The 23,622-nt window shown below is 32.7% G+C and overlaps 3 protein-coding genes across 4 annotated transcripts; 1 reads left to right on the top strand and 2 right to left on the bottom strand.

The window, feature by feature from the left end:
* Window positions 1-296: 296 nt before the first annotated feature.
* LOC133309541 (phytanoyl-CoA dioxygenase) lies at window positions 297-4,177 on the bottom strand. The gene is made up of 9 exons (XM_061510323.1): window positions 4,069-4,177; window positions 3,834-3,958; window positions 3,663-3,723; window positions 3,507-3,575; window positions 3,141-3,259; window positions 2,107-2,254; window positions 1,852-1,996; window positions 1,654-1,740; window positions 297-453 (listed from the first exon to the last, which is right to left on the bottom strand). Exons 1-9 carry the CDS (start codon window positions 4,112-4,114, stop codon window positions 411-413), a joined length of 843 nt encoding a protein of 280 aa, XP_061366307.1. The 5' UTR covers window positions 4,115-4,177; the 3' UTR covers window positions 297-410.
* Window positions 4,178-7,433: 3,256 nt separating this feature from the next.
* LOC133309536 (protein ESMERALDA 1-like) lies at window positions 7,434-14,649 on the bottom strand. 2 transcript variants are annotated; one of them, XM_061510318.1, is made up of 10 exons: window positions 14,149-14,649; window positions 13,037-13,106; window positions 12,324-12,391; window positions 12,150-12,238; window positions 10,709-10,906; window positions 9,789-9,993; window positions 9,520-9,687; window positions 9,142-9,309; window positions 8,870-9,060; window positions 7,434-8,228 (listed from the first exon to the last, which is right to left on the bottom strand). In XM_061510318.1, exons 1-10 carry the CDS (start codon window positions 14,518-14,520, stop codon window positions 8,066-8,068), a joined length of 1,692 nt encoding a protein of 563 aa, XP_061366302.1. In that variant the 5' UTR covers window positions 14,521-14,649; the 3' UTR covers window positions 7,434-8,065. The 2 variants fall into 2 exon arrangements, with proteins under 2 accessions (XP_061366302.1, XP_061366303.1); XM_061510319.1 differs by having other exon boundaries at window positions 9,520-9,642.
* Window positions 14,650-21,203: 6,554 nt separating this feature from the next.
* Window positions 21,204-22,932, top strand: LOC133309537 (mitochondrial import inner membrane translocase subunit TIM17-2-like). The gene is made up of 2 exons (XM_061510320.1): window positions 21,204-21,919; window positions 22,588-22,932. The coding sequence occupies exon 1, from the start codon at window positions 21,252-21,254 to the stop codon at window positions 21,906-21,908; it is 657 nt and encodes a 218-aa protein (XP_061366304.1). The 5' UTR covers window positions 21,204-21,251; the 3' UTR covers window positions 21,909-21,919; window positions 22,588-22,932.
* Window positions 22,933-23,622: the final 690 nt, after the last annotated feature.

Raw genomic sequence — 23,622 nt, 5'->3', positions numbered from 1 at the left:
TCACGCAATAGCCCTTTGGACTAGAAGCGTAGATATTGCACAGGTCCAATTTTTGGTTTGTCTTTTTGTGTTTTTTATTTTAATTCCACTTTAAAGTGGGGGACGGTGAGTATCGAACTTGTGACCTTGTAATCACTCAAGCTCTGATATCATGTAAAGAACCACTTCAACTCAAAATCTTAAAGTATTGGGTGAGAACTTTTTTAATGATTTATATATTCTCTAACAGATATGGCAGGACATTTTATTCTGATTATTCATATCCAGAAGCCGAATAGATGGAATCTAGTCATCAGTGGCAACACAAACAGGGGACACATTATTGCAACGCTTATAACAACAGATTAAAAATACTTTAGCTTTTGTACAAACTTGCAAATTCAGGTTTAAAATACAGTGATTATAGATTGTCAGCGTACATAGAGTGGTTCTGGCTCCACTTTCCGTCTGATCCTGAAAGAAAATTTGACAGAAAGAAGCAATTATTTAGCAAAAACCATCAAGAAGTCACCTAATCTGAAGTGTATGCAGTTCTTAGAAACTAAGCATAAAGAGGTATTGTGTACTTATTTGTCCTACACATTTACCTAGTGCAAGGGTGCAACACTAGAGGCCTACGGTACACCATTGACAAAAAGGTTAGTTCATTAACAACACTCACCAAACAACTTACAAACTTACGATGTTTTGCAAAATATTCTAACAATTTTTTGGTGAAAACTATGTAGCTTTTACCTTTTTCATAAAATAAACAATTTTTTGCACTTGCAAGTGTTGGTCACGGTTACATACGTTAACTACAACTATCTACAAAAGTTTATATTAAATACATAAAATTTGTATTTTTTTTTAACAAATGTTTTAAGTATTAACCATCTTCTGAATGGCATATCATAGAAAAATCAAAAATCCATGCAATGATTCAAATGAGTCAAACCTAAAAACACTGAGCAAAATTAAGTATTCAAATGTTTGTTTGGTACCCTGTCAGTATCTATGCCAGTAAAAAAATTCTTAACTAATACTTGAAGATCACACAGGTATATTTTTCACTATAATAGTATTTCTTCGAGTTAGGTCTTAGGAAAAAGAGATGCAACCACACTTTTATAGTTAGCACTCTGGCAAGGCAATCTACTATCTTTAGCAGCAAGACCATTGTTGTATATCTGATCCAATTACTACGAGTTCCTCATCCTGATCACGTTATAGGAAGACCATAATCGATATGAAATCATAAGAATACCGAAGGTAAAAGTGAAAGCATCAGTTCAATCCAACAAGTTTTATAAAGTCAAAACCTAATTCCTTCTAGGTTAAAATGTAAAATGATTCCTAGTCATTGGGATTAAGGAAGACAAAGAACTGATGGTATAGAATAAATGTAATAAATAATGCAAGGTCTATCAAAAGTAGTAGGCAAATAATACCAAAAATATAGAAAGCAGCTCATAAATAAGATTCTATAGAGGCAAAAACAGCAAGTGGTCAATATCTAACAGATTCAATCAAGTCATAGTTGAATTGTGTATTATTAATGACCATATTAATCAACCACAGATTTCTTTTAGCAAACAAACCTTTCAATGATAATTGAGCTCCTATAGGTGGAAAAGGGATAGTAAATAAACTCTTCCTATGATCCAAACTCACCAGTTTTCTGGTGCCCATTTGCAGCCATCAGTATCCACCACATGCAAACTGTACGCATGCCTTGATTTTGGGGACTGGTTTTCAAAGCTGTCATCCACATAGAAAAGCAGATAAGGATGAATTATCAGGTATTCACCTTCAAAGGCAACTTTGTTTCTACATGATACACGTTATCTAGAGAGAATTGTTTTAACAAACCTTTGGTGGATAAGATCACCATGTATGACAACCAAAGACCCAGATTTTACTTCAATAGGAACAAAATCTTTATGATCATAAGTTGGTGATGGTCGATCAAACTTGACACCATCTTCATCTCTTAAGAACCTTCTAACAAGCCCCTCTACAGCAACCAAAGAATAAAAAAGAAAAGAAAAAATATTAGATCTGATCAAACAAAGCAAAGGATTAATGATCCAGGCAACGAATAAACCAAAAGAAGAAGAAAGCTACTTTTGTGAGATCCAGGAATTGCCCACAGGCAACCATTTACTATGGTAGCATCTTCTAGAGCCAGCCACAGCCCCGTGCATGTTTGTGGTTCAGTATAAAGAAATGAGTTGTCCTGGTGTGGCACTACTTCACCTCCAATGCCTGGTTGCTGCCAATAAAGATTTATGATCAGGTTATGATAATGACCAGGCATGAAATACATCTATACTAAGACAGTCCTTCCATTTAAAAATTGCACATACCCATATCTGCAATTTTTATTTTATTTTTTTTCAAATTCGAAACATCAAATACTCACAACAAACAAATTCCTATACATAAAAATAAACAAGAATAGCAGTTTCCATCAGTCAGAAAAACATACCAAAGAAGCACGAGTTTTCTGCTAGTTCATTTTAATGCAGTTCAGAAAAGAAAAAATCATAGCATGTTTCCAGAACTCCAGTAAAAACTGGTTGGAGCACAAAATGCTCATCATAGCATGATTGAGAAAGAGAAATTCAACCAGCTTTGATATGTTAACTACATATTAAAATTTGGGTGGTTCTTCAAGTTCAAACCATAGCAATGTTGAAATAACCAACCCAAAATATATCCAAAGGACCACAAAATCAAATCAAATTCAAAAGTGAGCAAATAAATTTAGATGGTTAATCAAAAGTAACTTTCACTGAGTTGGTATATCTACAAAACCCATCATTCAAAATCTACTAAAATATATGCCATTTGGAAGAAACACACAAATTTTATTTCTGAGGTGAACAACCCAATACCAAAAATATCCATGTGCTGAACCAAAATAACACCGCAAATTTCAAGCTTCATTCAAACATTCACTACCCAATCAGTGTACAATTTAAAGAACCAAATCATACAACCCCCTTACCCTAACCCCCCCAAATCAGGAAAGTAAAAGAGCACATAATGTCCAACATTTCACATATCTATTGCTCATAATCACATAAAACATTAAACTTAAGTTATTTCAACCATATAATCAGAATTGAACGTCCCAAAGACAGAAGAAAATTTACCTTAAATATGTACATAGACTGCATGATTACTGGTCTCTTGTAACCCAAGGAATACATCAAACTTGAAAGTTTCTCAGAAGAAGAAAACTTCTTGAATGCGGGCTCAATCTCATGAAGTGCTGCACAAAATCACAACACACCCTCAGCCCACGAAAAAGAAAAGCTAGATTCAAAGGAAACTGAATCAATTTAGAAGGAATAATGCTACTCTTACATCTCTTACATTCACAAGTAATGCCCCCACTGTCTTTCACATATTTTTCCTAAACTAACTAATTCAACAACATGTAGTGTGAACAGATACTACCCCAAATTATTTTTCAGAGAGAGAGAGAGAGAGAGAGAATATCAGAATACTCAAGTTACCATGGCCAACTTTATTAAGGGAGAGTTGCTTCGGTTGCCTTAAGTTACCATCATCCCCAAAAGCTTTCTCTACCAAAAGAGAAACAGAGAAAAGATTAAAACTTTAAGGGAACCCAAATTACACTAAAACCGAAAAGATTAAATTTTTTTCAATACCCTCGAAGAAGAACGAAACTCTCTCCACACTCTCGAAAAAGTAATCATCAGTCGACTGTTGCTGAAAAATAAGAGCAAAGAGAACAGATAAATACTCCAAATCAAGCACACACACACACACACAAAAAAGGTTTGAAATGAAAAGTATGAGGAAAGGAAGGTATGAGTAACCTGATTCTTGGTGGAGAAAATAGAGGCAGTGGAGGAAGGATCAAACTCATCCACCAACTGCTCCATCCTCTTCATCATGGCCTCAATCTCCTCCTTACTAGCAAATGATTCAATTACAAGATAACCTGCGCATGTAACACGGTTATGGTTGGTTTGTTTGTTTGGTTTGTTGAGGACTAGGAATTATGCTCGAAACTTAAAAGAAAAAAAAAATTAAAGCAAAAAAAAGGGGTACCTTTAGAGTTGAAGAATTGGAGCTGATCCGAACTGAGTACACCCATCTTGTCTTGAGCTTTGCGTGAGAATTGAGATCCAATGTAAAAATGTTTACGATGTTGTACTTGTCTAGGTAAGCATTATAATTGCAAGCTCAATAGGTCAAATTTTCACGATTTAATCTATCCTTATTGGTTTGATTGCGATCTTTTAAGATACACTGGACCACTTAATCTGCTTTGTTCATTACTAAAAAATATCAGAACATGTTATCAAAAAAAAAATATCAGAACAAATTTTAAAATTTTGTATTTGCATATCTTATATGGATTTTATAAAAGTTATGTAAGAGTTATATTGTATGAAAAGTGATTGTGTAATGTCATAGAGATTTGTTTTGCGTGTCATAATTTTTTTTTTTCTTCAAAAAGTGTGAACCCCACAAAATGTTGTGTGTGTAGAAAAATTTGTTATGTCATGCTAAATGACAAATGCAAACTTCGTCATATATATATATATATATATATATATATATATATATATATATATATATATATATTTATTTATTTTAAATTAAAAAATTAATTAATCATGTATACATTTTTTATAATTTGCAATATTTTTTTTCTCAAATATATTTTAAAATTTTATGTATATTTAAGTACTCAGAATAATTATTATTCAAAAGCTAAAAATAATCAGGATCAAAAGGAAAAATATGTTTTTATTACAATTTTTAAGTTGCACTGACCCCGAGGCTTAGACCATGCCGGTGCACGAGAATTCATGCTCTTGAATCATTTTGCATTCAATCTTTTTTTTGGTCGTGTTATCTCAGCTTGTGACGGTGTTTGGTACACCAAAAAAAACAATTTACTGGTAAAACAAAAAAAATTCTATTATGAAAAGGTATTTGGTAAGTAAAATTTTTTTTGAGAAAATTGAATTAATTTTATTGATTTTATATTTCATTAATAGCAAAATATTGATGGAAATCTGATCTCAAATTATAAATGTACTCATTATTTTGAAATGAGATTCTAAAACAACAGGGCAGTTTTGTCTAAAAAAATTAAAATAAGATTCTAAGTTCATGGGAAAAAACATTACTATGGATGGAATGAATTTTTTTTTTTTTTTTTGAAGTATGTAGTTACAAATGAGAATGATAGAAAAATAATTTTGCTGTAATTTTTTAAGTTTCATTGTACTAAACATGGTCAAAAAATATTTTTCATTTCGTTTTTCCATCATTTCAAACAAAATACTCATATCAAACACCCCTAAATTCTTTCTATATTTTGCAATTGGTGTATGAGAAAAGAAAAAGTGTGTTAATACAGGTTGTGTTATTTTATAGGCATAAAGAAAAGAGACTTGTATTTTTATTTTTATTTATCTTTATTTTTATTCTATGAGACCTATATTATAATTTATATTATTTAAAATGACATATTTTTTTTTCACGAGAAAATGTAGAAAAATGACCATGAAATGTGGATTGATAATTACTTTTGTATTCAGTCACTTTGTGATAAAGGAAGAAACAATACAACTTTGAGGGGGCATTCGGTACAAAGCTTTTTTTAAGATTTCAAAAAAACTGAATTTTTTTAAATTTTTAATTTTTGGATATTATCGTAAACTGAATATAAAAGTTATATTTTTGAAAATCGAGATTTTTGAAAAAGAAAGGACGGAAAATCTAAGTTATCAGCCAAGACTCACCCAGTGGACAGTTGTGAATTGGGTGATTTGCAAACTAGGTACAAGATGAAAAATTGAATATATGAAACTGGGATTACTTGTTGTATTCTACATAAAGCCTACAACGAGGTTGGTGGAAGAGGTTAATTTCAGCTATCCCCTCAAATTTATGCAAGCATGTAGTTATATTTTTTTTTCTCATGCCCAAATTTACGGAAATATATAGTTATTATTTCAGTTTTGTTAGTGATGTAAGTAATTATAACTTGAAAAAATTATAAAATTTTGTGACTCCGTCATTATATACAATTATCTTATAAGAACAAGAAAAAAAAAAAAAAAAAAAAGCTTGTTGTTTCGTAAAAATAACTCTTAAAATAATAATAATTTTTTATTTTTTTAAATTAAAATTAGAAAATAATTTATCTTTACTATTTTTGAGATAATATTGTTGTAATTATGAAAATTTATTAATGCCGTCTTCATAAATATTTTTTTTCAATTTTAAATTATTTTACAATGAAAATATTATAATTATGAAAGCTAATTAAGGGTAATTTTGCAAATAAATTCAACTCCTTTACAATTTCAGATCCAATCCAACTATAACTAGGTATAACCGTAACAGCATATTTGGTATAAAAAAAATTTCAAAAATAATCGCTTTAAAAAAAAATAACTCTCTCAAAAAGGCTTAAATTAAAAGTTTTTTAATCTTAAAATAAACAAATCAAAATATGCATTATGTTCTAAGTATTTGAACTCCCAATGTTAATCTTGTCATTACGGAGATCTTAAACTTTTTTGTTATGATTTCATTCTTTTTACTTTTGGGCTAATTATCACTTCATTAAAACTAACATCCTTTTCAATCAGTACAAGTTCTTCTATAAATTATGTCTTCAGCGGATTTTGTTCTGAATGTCATTGGAATTCAGCTGTCTTTTATTTTTGCTATAGCATAGCAAACATGCATGCGAGATATTTAAATAATGTTTCTGTTCTTGTACTTGTGACAGCGAGGAGGATCTTTATTTCAGATTTGCCGTAATAAATGTGTTCTTTATTGGTTCTGAGCATTTAAGCATATCAAATGATGAAGCTTGTGACTTGTGTATTACATCGCCGAAAAAATTTGGGATACTATTGATGATTTACTTTCTTGATATATATGTCTGTCTTCACTGAGATCTTTGTTAAAATTTTCTTCAACTTATTATGGAAAAAATGTTTCAGCTATTCAAAACAATTTCTGCTACACTCATAAAAATGAGTGAATCTCATTAATCTTTTCTCTTTACTAAGAGATTCACTCATTTTTATGAGTATGATTAAAAAAAAAAAAAAAATCTGTGAGAGAAGCAGAAAAATTAAACCCATTGGTCATATACTATGGGAATTTTTGCTGCATCATTTTTCATTTTGTGGTCCTATTCCCCTCAGCAACGAGATATAAAGTATCAATCCTTTTAAACATTGTATCAAGTTACTTGTTAGAGACTTATCTTCCGATCCCCCCAACCAAAACCCTGGCTTTTTTGCCCCCATCTTTTCCATCTCTGAGATGTTATATGAGAGAGTATGATTTAGATTTGGTCTCTTCACAACAATATTGGGCAAACTTTCCAAATTGCTAGTTATGAATTTTGAACTAATTACATTCACTGGTATCATCACTAAAACAATGGGGCACCAATGTAAAAGAATAACAAATGTGCTCAGATACATGTACACAACTAAGTGACTAACAACGGGGCCCTCAATATGAGGGCAAACAAAATACAAAATTGATAACATGAATAAAGGGGGAAAATAACCTAAAACAGAAAAAGAAAACAGTATGGCAGGACCCTGAATTTTGTGAATGTACAGAGAGCATTTGGTTGATACAGCCTTAACACATGAATATCATACTCCAGGTAAATGTACATGCAGGGTGTGAAGGAACGTGAGTTTGTCCTTTGACTCTTTAAACAGCTTGTTCGATATAGCAGCTGCCAATTCATACACGAAACATAGCTCAGTCAATGTTCTGGGAGAGATTCCTGTAAAGGAATGGTTTCCATTCTGTTCTGAATTGGCATCATGTGCAAAAGAGATGCCACTCCCTTGAAATTCAATCCAAATATATAATCAGATCAATGAGACCTTCAACAAAATCCCTTGACCTCCAAAAAAGGAGTGTATGCCCTCTCGCCAGATGGAATGGGAAAAAATGAAATAATCCGAATACCAGAAATGTGCTCAGCAGCAAGGCATGCTCACAAAATCATAGGTAACAGACACATCAATCAAATTCTGTGAGTAGATCAAGTTACTGATGAAGATCTTGAATCATCAGTTCTATTGGCACAGCACATACAATCTGGGCATGGAAAGCTATATATAGAGTCATTTGGTCTCTTGAGCTCAACTCCTTTGGAATCACTATGTGACCTCATGTTCAGCAGTTGACGCTTGAGACTTTTCCATCTGGAAAATAATAAAAGTAGAGTGGGGACACTTCAGATACTTTATATAAAGAAAAATTCTTCAGAACTTATTTTAAGAACAGCTACAGACCTAGTTGAATACGTCAGAATTGTTTACAATGTCCTATGGAGTTAACAGCACAATGACCAAGCTATATATTTCTAGAAAAACTAAACTATCTACAAAGAGAAATGCTACCTAATCACCTATTGCATTTCCAACTGACTCTCAACTTTTTCCTCTTTAACTCAATTGGAGTCTCAAGTACAGTTGGACAAAGTTGTAAAGGCAAGAATTGCAAAGTAGCATAATTCTTCTATAAAGGAGATATTTCTTGGAAGTCAAGGCATAGCTCAGTAGCCTAATTTATCCAATAGTTTTCCGTGTGAATTACCTCCAGGAATGTGTTACGATAATCATAAAGATACTTTATTCTAACATAATCTTGTAAAAATATCTACTCCTTTGGACATCACATGATGAAATCGTAACTGTAACTATTTTCAATTTCAACAAGAAATATGTCAGGATGGGTTTTTTTTTTTTTTTTTTTTTTTGGGGGGGGGGGGGAGCTTGTCCAAATTATTCTAGCCTCGTAAAATTGAACAAAATGAAATATACCAATATGTAATGATACATACCCTATATTGGGATTATCAAAAAGTATTGCTAACTTCCGCTTATCAGGTTTAATTGTCCTAGAGTGTCCACCATACAAGTATCTTCTGTGGCCCAGCAGAAAATGAGGGAAGTTCCCCCCTTGAGTTGTGACAAACACCTCACTATGAAGACAAACAGTGTAATCTAGGGCAGCCATCCTGGAAGAATAATTCTAGAAGAAGGAAAGCAAGTCAAAATCATAGCACTAAACCAATCCTGGAGGGGACGAATAACGTAAAGTACAAATCTGTACCTTAAATGGACCAAGTTCCTCTTCAGATGCCAGAGTCTCTTTAGTATGCAAATTAGGAAACATTTCAAGCAGTGGGCCCATAGTTTTCTCAGAATTATATATTTTTCCAGATGCCAAAAAGATAGACGTGTTCTTCGTGAAACCCATTCCCCTCAGCATCAGGCCAACCTAAAAAGATGGACAATGGCAATAACTACAATTAAAACAAATGGAATTAGGGGGGAAATTTGACAAAATTTGCTGTTTAAAGAGCACCTTGCAGAAAACTTTTGAAACTTCTAGCTAGACAACAACTTCCAAAAAGAAAAAAAACATTCCCTGAAAAGTTTTTCCTCTTTTTACGGACTAAAAACACTAGGGTTTTAAGGAGATAATTACCTCTAATGGGGTGAGGGGACACTTCCCATTGATCCTGATCGCTCCAGGACGGATAACTCGTCCAGGTTTCGTAAATTTCCCTTTCCAACCTCTTTCTCTTGCTGCAATCATGTCTTCTGTCTCCTGTTTTCCACCATCGAAAACACAACAAGAGAAAGCAACCATATCCTGCTCATGGGAAGCAATGTGACAACAGTAGCAGCAAAGACTAACAATGTAATGTCAACCATCATAATTAATATTAACATTCATATCTGATCACAACTAACCTCTTCAAAACGAAGATGTACGGAGACATATTTACCGCCATTAATGGCACTACGTTTTCTCATTCTTTCAACCAAAGATTCACCCATGGTCAATATAGGACTTGAAAATCGTAAAGCCTCGTAATTTGCTAAGCATCTGAGACGCTGGACAACTGGAGGGGCATCAAATGACAATCTATTCGCAAAAGGTGAAATCCTTATAACCCTGCACGAATAAAATTGAATTCAATACATACTTCAAAACTTCCAGCCTCCTTCTCTTGATATAATGAACATATTTGATAATACATTTCCTGTTTATATGTTAAGGTAATAATAACATTTTTATGGTAAAACTATCTGCTATTTCTTATGTCCACATTGAGTAAAGATAGAGGTTCAATCTGTTGCTTAAGCCGTAAGACTCTCCCTCCCAATAAGCTATTCTTTTGGGATGAGCTCTACTCATCGACCTGAGTCAAAACACAAATCCAAACAGATAACCAACGAGAGGGCCAACATATTTAATTATAAATTTTTGCTAATGTTGCCCAAAAATGTGGGCCAAAAAATAAATTTCTAGAAAATTAATTTTATCAAGATAGAAAGAATAAAATATCAGAGGAGGATAAGGAATCATTTCCTTAACACAAAACATGAAAAGTACATCAGCTCAAAACAGAGCATGTGTAACTGCAAAGCCGCTCAGGTGAAGCTCAAATAATCCTATTCTGTGCACAGATAATCATACATAACAAAGAAACCTAGCATGTCAATGAAACCGAATGCACCACACTACAGCAAATAGACCACAACATTGTGCACTCCTTTCTTTCTTCTTCCATATACCTTGGACAAGTACCAATTACTAGAAACTTCACTGTTAACTGTTAGAGATCAATAACAAGGATATAATTCATACAACAAAATCATACACTCACTTTTCTTCAAGTAACTTGGGGAGTACGACATCTCTGTAATACTTAATGGATGACCATGCCTTGATCCTGAAATTGTGTACATTTGTCATGTTGCTGCCAAATCTTTCCATTAGGAACTCGGGAATCTTGTCAACCACCCGTACATCATTTTTCAAGGTACTGATAAAATATTCTTCATCATAAATGTCCCTGAATTTGCTGGACACATGAAACATTATGGATCCGTTTAGTCTGTTTCAAACTAAACAAACACCTTGATCAACATCATTATAAATACCAAGAAATTTTAAAAGCGCTAATAAAACACCCGGTGCATTAAGCTCCCCGACTTGCAAGGAGGGTAGGGATGAGAGTCGATTGTAAACAACATTGCCCTTGCATTTTTAGCAAAGAGGCTGTTTTCCAAACTCGAACTCGTGACCTTCCAGTCACAAGGAGCAACCTTACCCTTGCATTTTAAAAGGGCTAGCATAAATGCATAATATTCCCATCTGAAAAACAGCTTAACAAATGTCATATTCAACACTGGGAAATTTCCTCTAATAAATCATGCGATCATCAACGAAGATATTAAGATTTCAGAATCTTTGTTTAAATGTTTTAACTACTTAATTGACATCAACATCACCTTTAACCCAAACTAGCTCATCTCATAAAAATAGTTGTTTAACTAACATAGAAAGAAAATCTTAACAAGTAGTTTCCAATGACAATCTATTGGACATCTTGGAATCCAATTTTCATGATAATAATGCATTTGTAATAATGTTTTTGTGGATGTGCACTTATGCACAACTTCTTAAGAAAATAATGAAGCAAAGTCACAGATGTTTGGTTTTGCTTAACTTTTACATAAATATTCAGCCGAAAGCTCACTCTGTCTAAAGGTATTTCATGGCCGTAATACAGGATAGATCAGTTTTTTTGTCATGAAAAATTTTCTTCTATTTCCCCTGGTTGCTATGCAGAAACTAACCTTCTTTTGGCTGTTCTACAGTAATTCAGATGTCTTTTGCCCATCCTTTTATCTCCTAATATCTCTTGAGTGCAGTAGATTTAATCCTATATGGATTTTAGCCTAGATTACTATGTCTATTACGTCTAAATATTTTGGGGGATTTCAACTTAATATATGATTTCTTGAGAATATTGGGAATCGTAACACCCAATTGATTATGATGTCCCTTGTTGGATATAGGTTTTCCACTTTTCCTGTTTTGGAGGATTTCTTATCCTCTTGTAGTTGTACTTCCCTCTTTTCTCTCCATAAATAATTTTATTTCTCTATTTAATTTTGTTTTTTACAACAGCATGTGGAAAAAACACATTTATAATATAATTAAATCAAAAGTCAAAAAAGTATTAACCCTATTCCAACATAAATCACTAGACTTTCCTAGTCCTGAAAAACTAAAATTAAATGAAAGCAAAACAAACCAACCTAGGATCTTTCCATATGCTATGATAATGGAAATTGGGGATTACAAGGGTAGCATTGAGATAGCCAGCCACAGCAACAGCATTGCACACCTATGAAGCATTGACATCATTCACAAAATAAATGAGTCAAGAGTAAGAAAAATTAAGCATGCTTTGGATATATGAAAACACTAACTGATGTCCTTTGCTGATTTAAGCCACCATTAGCCTCTACATAAATGTATCCATTTGATTCAGGTAGGCCTATCAACAACATAAGAAATATACATAAATAGTTAAAAAAACACCATACACTGGCAGATGATACAGGCATGTTTCCCAGATATTAAAAAATAAAAAATATACAGCAACAACCAACAAGATCAATTTATGCCTAAAGGTATCCTGACAAGAATGGTCGATTTCATAAATTAACTGGCAATTTAGTGCTTTCAACAAAAAGATTTTACCTCCCAATTTTTTTTCTTTAGATAGGAGAAGAAAATTTGATCAGAGAAGAGAGGAAAAATAGGAGGGTGAGAAAAATATATCCTTCAGAACAGAAAAGATTAGACAGAATCACAGAACAAAATGCATGTAAAGACTCAAGAGTGTAGCGAGGCTACCCAATCTCTGAATGTCAGTAAGAGCAAGCCCATGACACAACTGTGAGCTTAATACGCAAGAGATGCAATAAAAATAAGTTTTGGGGGAAACGAGACGTCCTTTAAAATGCAAGAATTCAGCTCCAACCAAAGGAACCAAATGAGTGCATAAACTTAGTAAATCTACCAATAAGGAATAGACAAATCAATGGTACCAAAAGCAGTTAAATAATTATATAGAAAAAAATGAGAGAAAAAGAAAAATGTCCTCATTTACTGTGCATCAACACAAATCTTATTATACCTTCTGAAGATCTGTTTACACATGGTTTCCATCGACCACCTTTATACGGACTCTTCCATATTGTTGATATCTGAAAGGAAGTTTACTAGCTTGTCACCAAAAGTAGACAATTTGGCCCAAAAAAGTAAATAAATAAAATTGCAAAAGTATGAAGATCAATACAGTACTATAGAAGAAGAAACCAACAAAAGACTCAAATTTTGAAAGAAGAAGTATAATTAGAAAACAAAGATGCATGATGAGAAACAAACATTCTCTAATAACTAGTGGATGGCCATAATTAAGAACGATATGAAAGACTCTGAAGAAATTATCCTTACAGGAGCTTAAAAATATACCTATACAGCTAATAATTTTAGGTGCCAGAAGCTCAAAAGTCAAGAAAAACTCAATGGCATAGAAGAAAGCAGCAACAAGAAATTTGATGCTTCAGCCAATGGCTTTTTCTCTGGTGACATTCAGCTTCCTTACCAAGCTCTATATATCAATACGTATAATATAAAACATTAACCTTGTACTCCTAATTATAACAATAATCTAGGTCAAGTAAAAACATATACATATGTAGTACAACTAATACAAGCCAATTCCAATAAAACTCCTAATATTCTAACACAGAAAAAATTATTAAACGGCTTTCAATTAGCTAACCCAACATCATATCATATACGAAACAAAAGGACAATTAGCATCAATGTCCTCTATTAGAAATCAGTTATCACCCAGTTTTAAAGTACTTCCTCAATCCCGGGAGGGGTTTAAAGCCTTAATTCCAGGACATGCTCGTAAAGGTAAGAATCGATCGGAATATCTCCAAAAAAAAAAAAAAAAAATACTTCCTGAGTCAGTTACTTGCAATACTGCCATTCAATATTTAGCCACTAGATTCAGACCTGGTAAACAATTTGACCAGAAAAATGCATCACAAAAAACAAAGGCCAAAGCTATATTTGAAATCTACATTAAAATGGGCAAAAAGTTGGTTTCAAAAATTGACAAAAAATAAAAAAAAAATATTAAAATTGAACAGATTTGAAAATTGACAAAAAATAAATTAAAACAGGCGCGCGAAGATTTGAAATGAATTTGGAAGAGAAAAAGGGGAATCGAACCGCATCGGCAGAAGAATTATCGGAATCCATGTCGGGACGAAGCTTGGCATAAAGCTGAGGGCTGCGGTAGACGGAGCCAGGAGCAGGGCGGTGCCTGATGACCGGAACGACGTCGAATGAGGCGGTTCCCATGTAGAGAAGCATGCCGGAGATGTACATCAGAGGAGCGAATAGGAACACCCCTTGCCGCCGAAGCAGGACCGATACGAACATCCAACTCAGCCTATGTGCAACGGTTCGACCACTCGCCTGAACCGGAGAGAACCGGCCAGTCTTAGACCGCCCGTGGCGGAGCCTTGGCGACCGTAGCGGTGACGGCGGAGGCGACGGAGTCGAGTGGCCACTGCTTGGTAGCCGGTTGTACGTGTGCATTTGGGATCAACCTCTCTACATCACAACTCTCTCTCTCTCTCTCTCTACCCTTTGCAAGAAATTCCACAGGGTGAGAGATGCCCAGAAAACGACAGCGTTTTTGGGCAATTGGGATGAATTGAAATGAGAAAAAAGACAAAAACTTTGAAATGAGAGAGCACGTGGGTTGGGTTGGGTTGGATTTGCTAGCTGGGGATGCAATGCAGTGCAATTATAAAACACAGACTCTGAGATATGAAAAGGAAAGTGTTTTTGTTTTTGTTTGACGGAGAAGGAAAGGCAACACCGCATGCACCTCTTGTGTTTTTTTTTTTTTTTTTTCTCCCACTTTTTTGATTATTTATATTAATTTTGAGTGCAGGTGCGTGAAGAAAGGGATCATGGTCATGCAGATCAGATGAATGTCTTCCAACAATTTGTGCTTTTCTGAGAGTGGTAATAAAAACATCGTCTGGTTTTTGGAATTTATTTCGTAGCTTTCATTTCCTTTCCAGAACGGATACAAAAGACCATGATGATTTTTTGTTTTTGACCTTGCCACACAAAGAAGAAAATGGAGTTTGATGAGTCATGTTATGTACGAATTTGTTGTTCCTTTTTCTAATCTTATCTTGTCTTTTTTTATTCTAGTGAAACTAAACTTGTCTTGCGTACTTCTAATAGATATTTTAAGCAGTCATGTTATCAAGAAGAAAATGATTGAATGGAGGTTGAAATTGTGATCGTCTCATTTAATTGTCTAATTAGTGTTACTTAAAATACATCTTTGGATGGAGGTTGCAAATATCATAGACTGTACATAATAAAAAAAAATGATATTTTTTGTAATATCATCCTTGAATATTATAAAAGAAAAATTGAAAAAAGAAATTAGGATTCATGACCATTTATTTGAATTTTTTTTTTTTTGCGCAATTTAAGAAATTATAGCGAAATATAGGAAATAAATTATAATTTGTGATGGTCATATCAAATCAAAAGAAAATACAATAAACATAATGATGATCCAATAACCTTGAAAATTCCCAAATTTCATCATTGATTTTGGGCTATAAACAAGTTTCTACGGAACCCTATCTAAGAAGACAATTTACGCATCATTTAAGAATACTACTTTTGACAAAATATCTCATTGATTTTGCACTTTAGATGTGATTTGATCTCCATACAAATTTTTAGTCTCAAACGTGTGTTAAACAACGCTATTTTTATTCAGGTGTTAAACCAACCGCATGTATATAAACCATAGAAGCGATTATAATTCCTTGTTTAAAGTTGTATATAACTTGACGAAACTGTTTTTTTTTTTTTTCGGTAGAGACAAAACTGTTTTAATAACAAAGCTAATTACACTTTCCTTCGTTAAAGTATATTTAAATGATGGGTTTTATAATTCTCATTCAACATGAGAATTAAAATTTTCCTACACACTCTTCGATTTTCGTGCTGACATGAGTCTTACATATAATTTTTTCTAACACATGGGTCCCACATATTTTTTATCTCTACAACATGAGAATTGAATTCTCATTCAACATGAGAAAATCAAACCCCTTAAATGATATTATCCTCTCATTTATTTTTCAAAATTACACTTTTTAAAAATAAAACTATAAATTATTTTAACGTAAATAAATCTCTTAAATGTGATAGGCATTTATAGATGAACTTTTGAAGAAATTGTTTTTCTCTGCCTGTGACTCATAAAGTCAAAATGTTATTAACTCTTGATTTTCAACATCTTATTATTAAATTTAAGATTTTAAAAGATAAAATAAAATTTTAAATATTTTTATTACCAATTTTGGGATTTCACTCAAAATCGTTTTTTTCACTCAAAGAGAGAGAACACCAATTCATAAAAGACTCATTTACATAAAAGTAGACTAAAGTGTAGTACATATTCATCTATTTAGGGGAACTGTAATTTTTTAATATAAAAAATATGATATATTTTAAGTCTCTTTTCAAAAAAAGGAGGAGAATGTAATTTACTCTGAAAATAAGGAAGGAATCGATTATCGAGTCGTTCGATGAACTAATTCATGATGTAATAGAATATGGTTATGATATGATAAGGTTGAATCCGAATAAAAATTTATAAATTATAAAATAAAAATTGCCTTAGATTATTAATTTTTATCGACATGAATTTAATATTTTAAATATTATTTATTAATTTGAGATTAAAACACCATTACACTAATACAAATAGTGATGACAAGTGATAGTTAAGTGATATAGTATTAAACTAATAAATAAATAAAAGTATTTTAGATTGATGTCTTGAATTTATAGATAAATCAGTAGGCTATTTCTAGCTACCAAAATATTTTCAGTATTACAGATGTACAGATCACTCGATACACTTTTTATTAAATATGAAAAAAATAATGCATTTAAACTATTTTTTTTTTTTAATATCCTCTTTTGTTCCCTTTTTGACAAGGGAACACCTCCCGTTGCACCCAAAAACCATTGCATTGCTAATATGTGCAACATGGCATGGCATGGTAGCAAACCTACGTCTTTATATAATGTTTCCATTTTCCCTCTTTCCCTTTGTTTTGTAGTCTCAGACATGATTTTAGAATGTTTCATGTTATGTAAGTAATGAATTTATTTTCGTTTAACTAATTTGATTGACCTCAATTAGCTATCTTACGAATAGTTGCCTGAAAATGAGCACATTTTAGAAATCAAACTTAGATTATGTGTTATAGTTTTTCTCTCTAAAATTTTCTCACAGGCCACTTTAGGAACAAGTGCAATTCATACTTGTTTAAAAGATTTTTGAATTTAATTGTACTCGTAAATATTAGATCTTACATGCAAATATGTAAGGTCAAACTTAAGGAGTTAAATTAGTGTGAACTGCGAAAGGAATATACACTAATGTTATATGTGCATAGCATTTTATATAAAGCAATCAAATTGTAATTATTGGGTTGGCGGTTTAATCCGTAGATTGAATTAATTGTATGATTGAATTAATTGTAATAAACTAATTCGCCTATTTTTTAAATACTATTTTAATCTTTTTTTACTAGTTATCTTATCCAAAAAATTAAAAAAAAAATCCAGGACTCTAAATAATTTATTTTAAAGAAAAGGATAAAAAGAGAGGGGAAAAAAGGACAAAGAGATTGGAAGATCAAGCCACTAACTAGGGGGCTAGTCTCACCATGGATCGAAGTGGTGCAAATTGGGTTGGCCCATTACCAACCTATAATTGCTATACCAATCCCTTTTACTAATAAAGGTTGCTTGTGGTGATTGTACCCGAAAAAAAAACAAAGAAAAAAAAAAGTTGATTGTGATGGTTACTGGTAAGTAACTCGCGGTCGTAAGAATATGAACAAATTTCAAAAGAAGACAATTATTTGGAGAAGTTTTTAGTTGCGAACTTGCGATGATGTTGGAATGATTAGTTTTATAACAATACTCGTGAGCATAACTTAGTACTCAGTAATAATAATAATAATAATAAATTATTTCTATTTTTACTGCTGAATAAAATTTTCTATTACATTTATATAAAAATGAATGAGTTTTATTGTAAATAGAAAAGAGAGAAAATATCAATGGTACTCATGACGAAAAGCAAATAGAAAAAATGGCTAAATAAAAAATTAGAATTTTATAAAAGAGTAATCCACCGATTCTGAATTACAATTATCAAAAGAATAAAATATTAAACTCCTACAATTAGGGTCATAAGCAACTTTTTATAAACTAATTACAATCCTAAAATATAAAACATAAAATATAAAATCCTAAAAATAAGAACTCTTCCTAAGATAAACATAATAGTAATTATCTTTTAAAAATAAATAAATAATTACAATTAAATCATTCAAAACACGTCTCAAATTTTAGATCTCAAATCACATCAAATGTATTGCTTTTTATTTTCTTGTCAAACAAATTACAATCATATCTGCTGTTTTATTGGGATTTAGATTTGATTGTAATTTGTTATATTTCAAATTACTTCTTCTTTCAACAATTAAGACATACTTATTGGAACACAACTCTAGTGGACTGCGAGCTTCTTAAACCAATGGTTGAGTCATGTGCAATGGGTTAGCTGTAAGTGCATCATTCTCCCTTGCAAGGAAAAGATTCATCCTCGAATCTTCTTTATCTTCACATATCTCAATATCTTTAGGTATAAACAAAAATGGAAATTCTTAATCAATTAAATCTCTATCATCTAATTCTCCATTAGAGTATCCTAAACAAAATAATCATTGTAGATTGGATAATCATCATAAATCGGAGAATTATCGTAAATGGGATAATCATCATAAATTGAATTATTATCATATTCATAAATTGGATTATTATCATAGGTCGGATAATCATCATAAACCAGATTATGATCATAGACTTCAAAGTTATGACGGTTGAGTTGCATATCGATTTATTGAAAAGTGAACTCATTTTCAAGTCGTACTTTCGAGTTATGTCCCTTGTTTAGAATCCCTAAGGGATTGACGCCCTCATCTTCATCATCAGATGCGTCCTCTCTTTCCTTTCATTCTTCGGATTGAAAGCCCAATTTTGCCCATGCAAATCGTTGATCCAAATCTTGAATTTTTATGTTATGCGGCTCCACAAGTTGTCACTTTAAAATTTGGATTTTCTCGGTATGGGCCTTCGTGAGTTATCCCTCCAAATCTTGAATTTTATTGCTCTGGCCCGCACAAGTGTTCGCTCCAAAAATTGGATTTTCATGCTTTGCGTCTACACAAGTTGTCACTTCAAATCCTGAATCCGCCTTCCGAGCTATTCATTTTTTATGTCACGCAGGTCTATCTGACGCGGTTGTCTGTCTTCTTGAGGAACAAATCCATATTCCTTGCTTTCACGACTCCGCCATCGATGACCTCTACGATGTTTGTCTTCTCTAGGAAGAAATCCATGTCCCTTGCCTTCACGATTTTGCCATCGATGAACTCTACGATTCTGTTCAACCATTGGATAAAGGCAACCTAGTGCTCAGATACCAAATGATGCCTAAAAGCGCATAGAAAAGTGACTAAACAGAAAGTTGGAATTTCATAAAAGAGTAACCCTCCGGTTCTCAATTATAATTATCAAAGTAACAAAATATTAACTGATACAATAAGGTTCACAAGCACCATTTTATAGACTAATTACAAATTAATCCAAAATTCAAAAATATAAAATCCTAAAAATAAGAAAATTTCCTAAGATAAATATAATATTTATAATTATCAAAGTAACACAATATTAACTCATACAATAAGGTTTACAAGCACCATTTTATAGACAAATTACAAATTAATCCAAAATTCAAAAATATAAAATCCTAAAAATAAGAAAATTTTCTAAGATAAATATAATAGTAATTAAATTTTAAAAATAAATAAATAATTATAATTAAATCATTCAAAACAGGTTCCAAATCTTAGATATCAAATCACGTCAAATATGTTGTTTTTCTTTTCTTGCCAAATAAATCACAATAATATCTACTGCTTTATTGTGACTTGAATTTGATCATAATTCGTTATATTTCAAATCACTGTTTCCTTTAACGATTGAGCCATACTTATTGAAACACAACTCTGGTTGACTACAAGTTTCTCAAATAAATGATTGAGCCATGTGCAATATGACTGAACTGAAAGTGCATCAGGTACTCACTTTTATATGAGTAGGGAGAGAGAAGTTTTTTTTTTACAACAAAAGCAAAAATACTAAAAAAATAGCCCCTTCTAATTTCCAAATCTTGCATTCGATTAAGTAGCATTTAATTTTCTTTATTAAAAATATTTTAATTACTTGTTGAAAAAGAAATCATCAAATATATTAAGTTTTCAAATTTCAATAAATTAATTATTTAAATTTTATTTAATATTGTGTCTTTTTAACCAATGTCATAAGAATAATAGTTAAAATTTGCATTAATTTGATAATAACTAACTCTTTCCTCCAAATTTAGCGGGGGTGTATTGAATTTGGATTTTAAAAGACTTTTTTAATATAAAAAATCTTACAAATTTTAAAAGACTATTCAGAATTGAAAAGATTTTAATAACTTTTTTAAAAGATTTTTTTTACAATCAAGATTTCGTAAGATTGAATTTAAAAAGATTTTAATAGAATTTATAAGATTGAGAAGAACAATACGAATTTATAAGATTTTTAAAAATCATAAGAGTTTAATTTACACCAATAGAAAATTCATTAAAATCGTGACATTTTTAAATATTATAAGATTATTATTTTTTTGTATAAAATCCTGATTAAATACGAATGAATTTTTTGTCCAAAAATAATATATTAAAATTATTTGAAATCTCAAAAATCTCAATCCAATTAATCTCCTTAATTTAGAATAAACAATTTATTTTTCAAACCATTATTATGTTTTATTTAATAATTTGTTTAAAAAAAAAAACTCATAATGAAATAACATATATATAGGGAAAATATTTTCTTCTTTTAAAGGAGAAAATTTTCTCCTACTAGTGACTCATAGCATAAGTGGGTCTCACCTTGAATTTTTTTTTCTCTCCACTATATTTTGTAGGCCCCACTTATGCCATGAATCTTTAATAGAAGAAAAATTTTCTCCTTTTAAAGGAGAAAATGTTTTCCATATATATATATATATATATATATATATATAGATAGAGGTTTCCTTCATTATTTACAAAGGCAAATCGAAAGCCCTAGAGCAGCGTAGGTTGTGTGTGATGGGAACTCCAGAAACTTCACGGGAACCTTGCCCCGATCGAATCCTCGACGACGTCGGCGGCGCGTTTGGCATGGGCGCCGTCGGTGGCTCCGCCTTCCATTTCCTCAAGGGACTCTACAACGCTCCCAAGGGCGACCGCCTCGTCGGCGCTACCCAAGCCGTTCGCCTCAACGCGCCGCGTGTCGGCGGAAGCTTTGCCGTATGGGGCGGCCTCTTCTCCACCTTCGACTGCAGCATGGTTTACCTCCGCCAGAAGGAGGATCCCTGGAACTCCATCTTCGCCGGCGCCGCCACCGGCGGCTTCCTCTCCATGCGACAGGGCTTATCCGCCTCGGCGCGCTCAGCCGCGTTCGGCGGCGTCCTCTTGGCCCTCATTGAAGGAGCCGGGATCATGCTCAACAAGTTCCTCAGCGCTCAGCAACAGATGCCTGTCATGATCGATGATTCCATGCCCGGTTACCCTCCCAACGGATTACCGGGTCAACCCGCGAACCAACCCGTTACGGCACCGTCGGATTCCGAAACCAAATCGTGGCTCGGTGGGTGGTTCGGTGAAGGCAAGAAGAATGACGAACCCGCGTCGAGTGGAGGAAGCGAGACCAAGATTTTGGAGAGTTTTGATGCCCCACCTGTTCCCAATTTCGAGTACAAGTGAAATTGGTTTCGGTTAGTAAGAATTAAGAACTAAAGATCAAATTTTTAGATTTTAGGGTTTTAGTTATTATTATTAGTATTATTATTTTTGTTGGGAGGTTCGTTTTGAACCTTGCTCGGGTATAGTTTCTATTCGCGTGGTTAATTATCAGTTTTTAATTTTATTCTCTTATATGTAAGAGATAAGATGTTGTGTTTGCATGATTTTGATTTGAAATTCTGGACATCGTTAAATGGACTAATTAATTGCTTAGTGGATTCTGTGAATGTATTTCGTTTTAAAGATAACAATAAAATGGTCAAGCTTGATTCTGTTTTGGATCAAACTTGCAAGCTGTGAATGTTGGCTTTGGTTTGTTGTTTCATTCCCGTCCTGGCTACTTAGTTTCAACGTAATTGAAATCACTCTACAAATTGAACTATTGTCCTTACAATTCGTTAAATGCTTGAATTGGTGGAGGCTAATGTTTGAGGGCAGGACTTCTGGGAACAAAAATATTGGGGGGTTTACCTGTGTGGGTGTATGCTGCAAAGGCACAGTCTAGTTTTTGAGAAAATCAGTTCCATTGCATTTTCTTTTAACATCGTCAATCTTTGCATAGGGTGAGTATGTATTGAAAAAATCTGTAATTTGTTTACTAAGTCATGCTTATTGGTGAAAAGATCTTATTTATGTGCAGGGTTAAAAGTCAGAGTTGCTTGTTTGAATGGTGAAAGTCCCTGGTAATTCTAACAGGCAACAGTAGGGTGCAAAACGAGAGTGGAACACTTTTTGAGCCTTGGAGCGTGATGCTTCGTTTATGAAGAGGGAAATAAGAAGGGAATTGTTTTATTCTTGGTTGATAATGCTTTTCCAAATCTGATGTTTGTAGAGTTATTTTAGATCATAATTATGTTTTACTTTGAGCATGCCTTTTGGCTTTTATGCAACAGCGTTTATAGCAGTTGTATATGTTGGGAATTTTTATCATGGATTTTGATTCTGTAATTAACCTGTTCTACTTGATAATTTTATTAAAAATAAATTACACCGACTCTCCCATCAAGTATGTGTAGAAGGCAGGCATTCCAAACTTGTTTACAAAATACATTTAGCCCCAGTTGACCCTTTGACAGTTAGCCTTGCTAAGTGTCAACAGAAACGTTGCGAGAGCCAAGAAGGTTGTTCTCTCCACTTAATGATAATCCCGTTTCCTTCTTTTGTTCCCTCCTATATCATAACTCTTTCCTTTCTCATTGGCACACTGGTGAGAATGGTTTAGAATATACATGTAATTATTCAAGTTAGTTGTTAGTTAATTTACCTCTTAACTTTACGGAGATTAGTTAGAACGTTGATACAGTTAGTAACTGTCTCAACTCTTTTATTCATTGCTTCATCTTATGTATATAACTATGTATCAGTGATACAATACATGTGAATGATATTTTTCTCTTCTTGATCAATATGAGTTTCTTGGATTCTGTCATGGTATCAGAGCTCTGGTATCGCAATTCTTGTTTTCATTTGTTCTCGTTTCATTCTTGTTTTATCTGAAGTTGAAGATTTTGCTTCTTTCTCTGAAGTTTGTTCAAAATGGCAAACCAGAGTCCTCTTCCAGATCATTTGATGAATCCATCAAACTCTTTGTACCTTCATCCCAATGAGAATCCTTCCATGGCTCTTGTTGCTCCTCCTTTGAATGGACGTAATTTTCATACTTGGTTACGTGCCA

This window comes from Gastrolobium bilobum, unplaced genomic scaffold (assembly GCF_033153095.1).
Source record: "Gastrolobium bilobum isolate Gb01-03AN ecotype WA unplaced genomic scaffold, APGP_CSIRO_Gbil_v1 utg17271, whole genome shotgun sequence".
In the NCBI taxonomy this organism is placed as follows: domain Eukaryota; kingdom Viridiplantae; phylum Streptophyta; class Magnoliopsida; order Fabales; family Fabaceae; genus Gastrolobium; species Gastrolobium bilobum.
The sequence above is the reverse complement of the archived record's forward strand: the minus strand, read 5'-3'. Positions and strand labels throughout refer to the sequence as shown.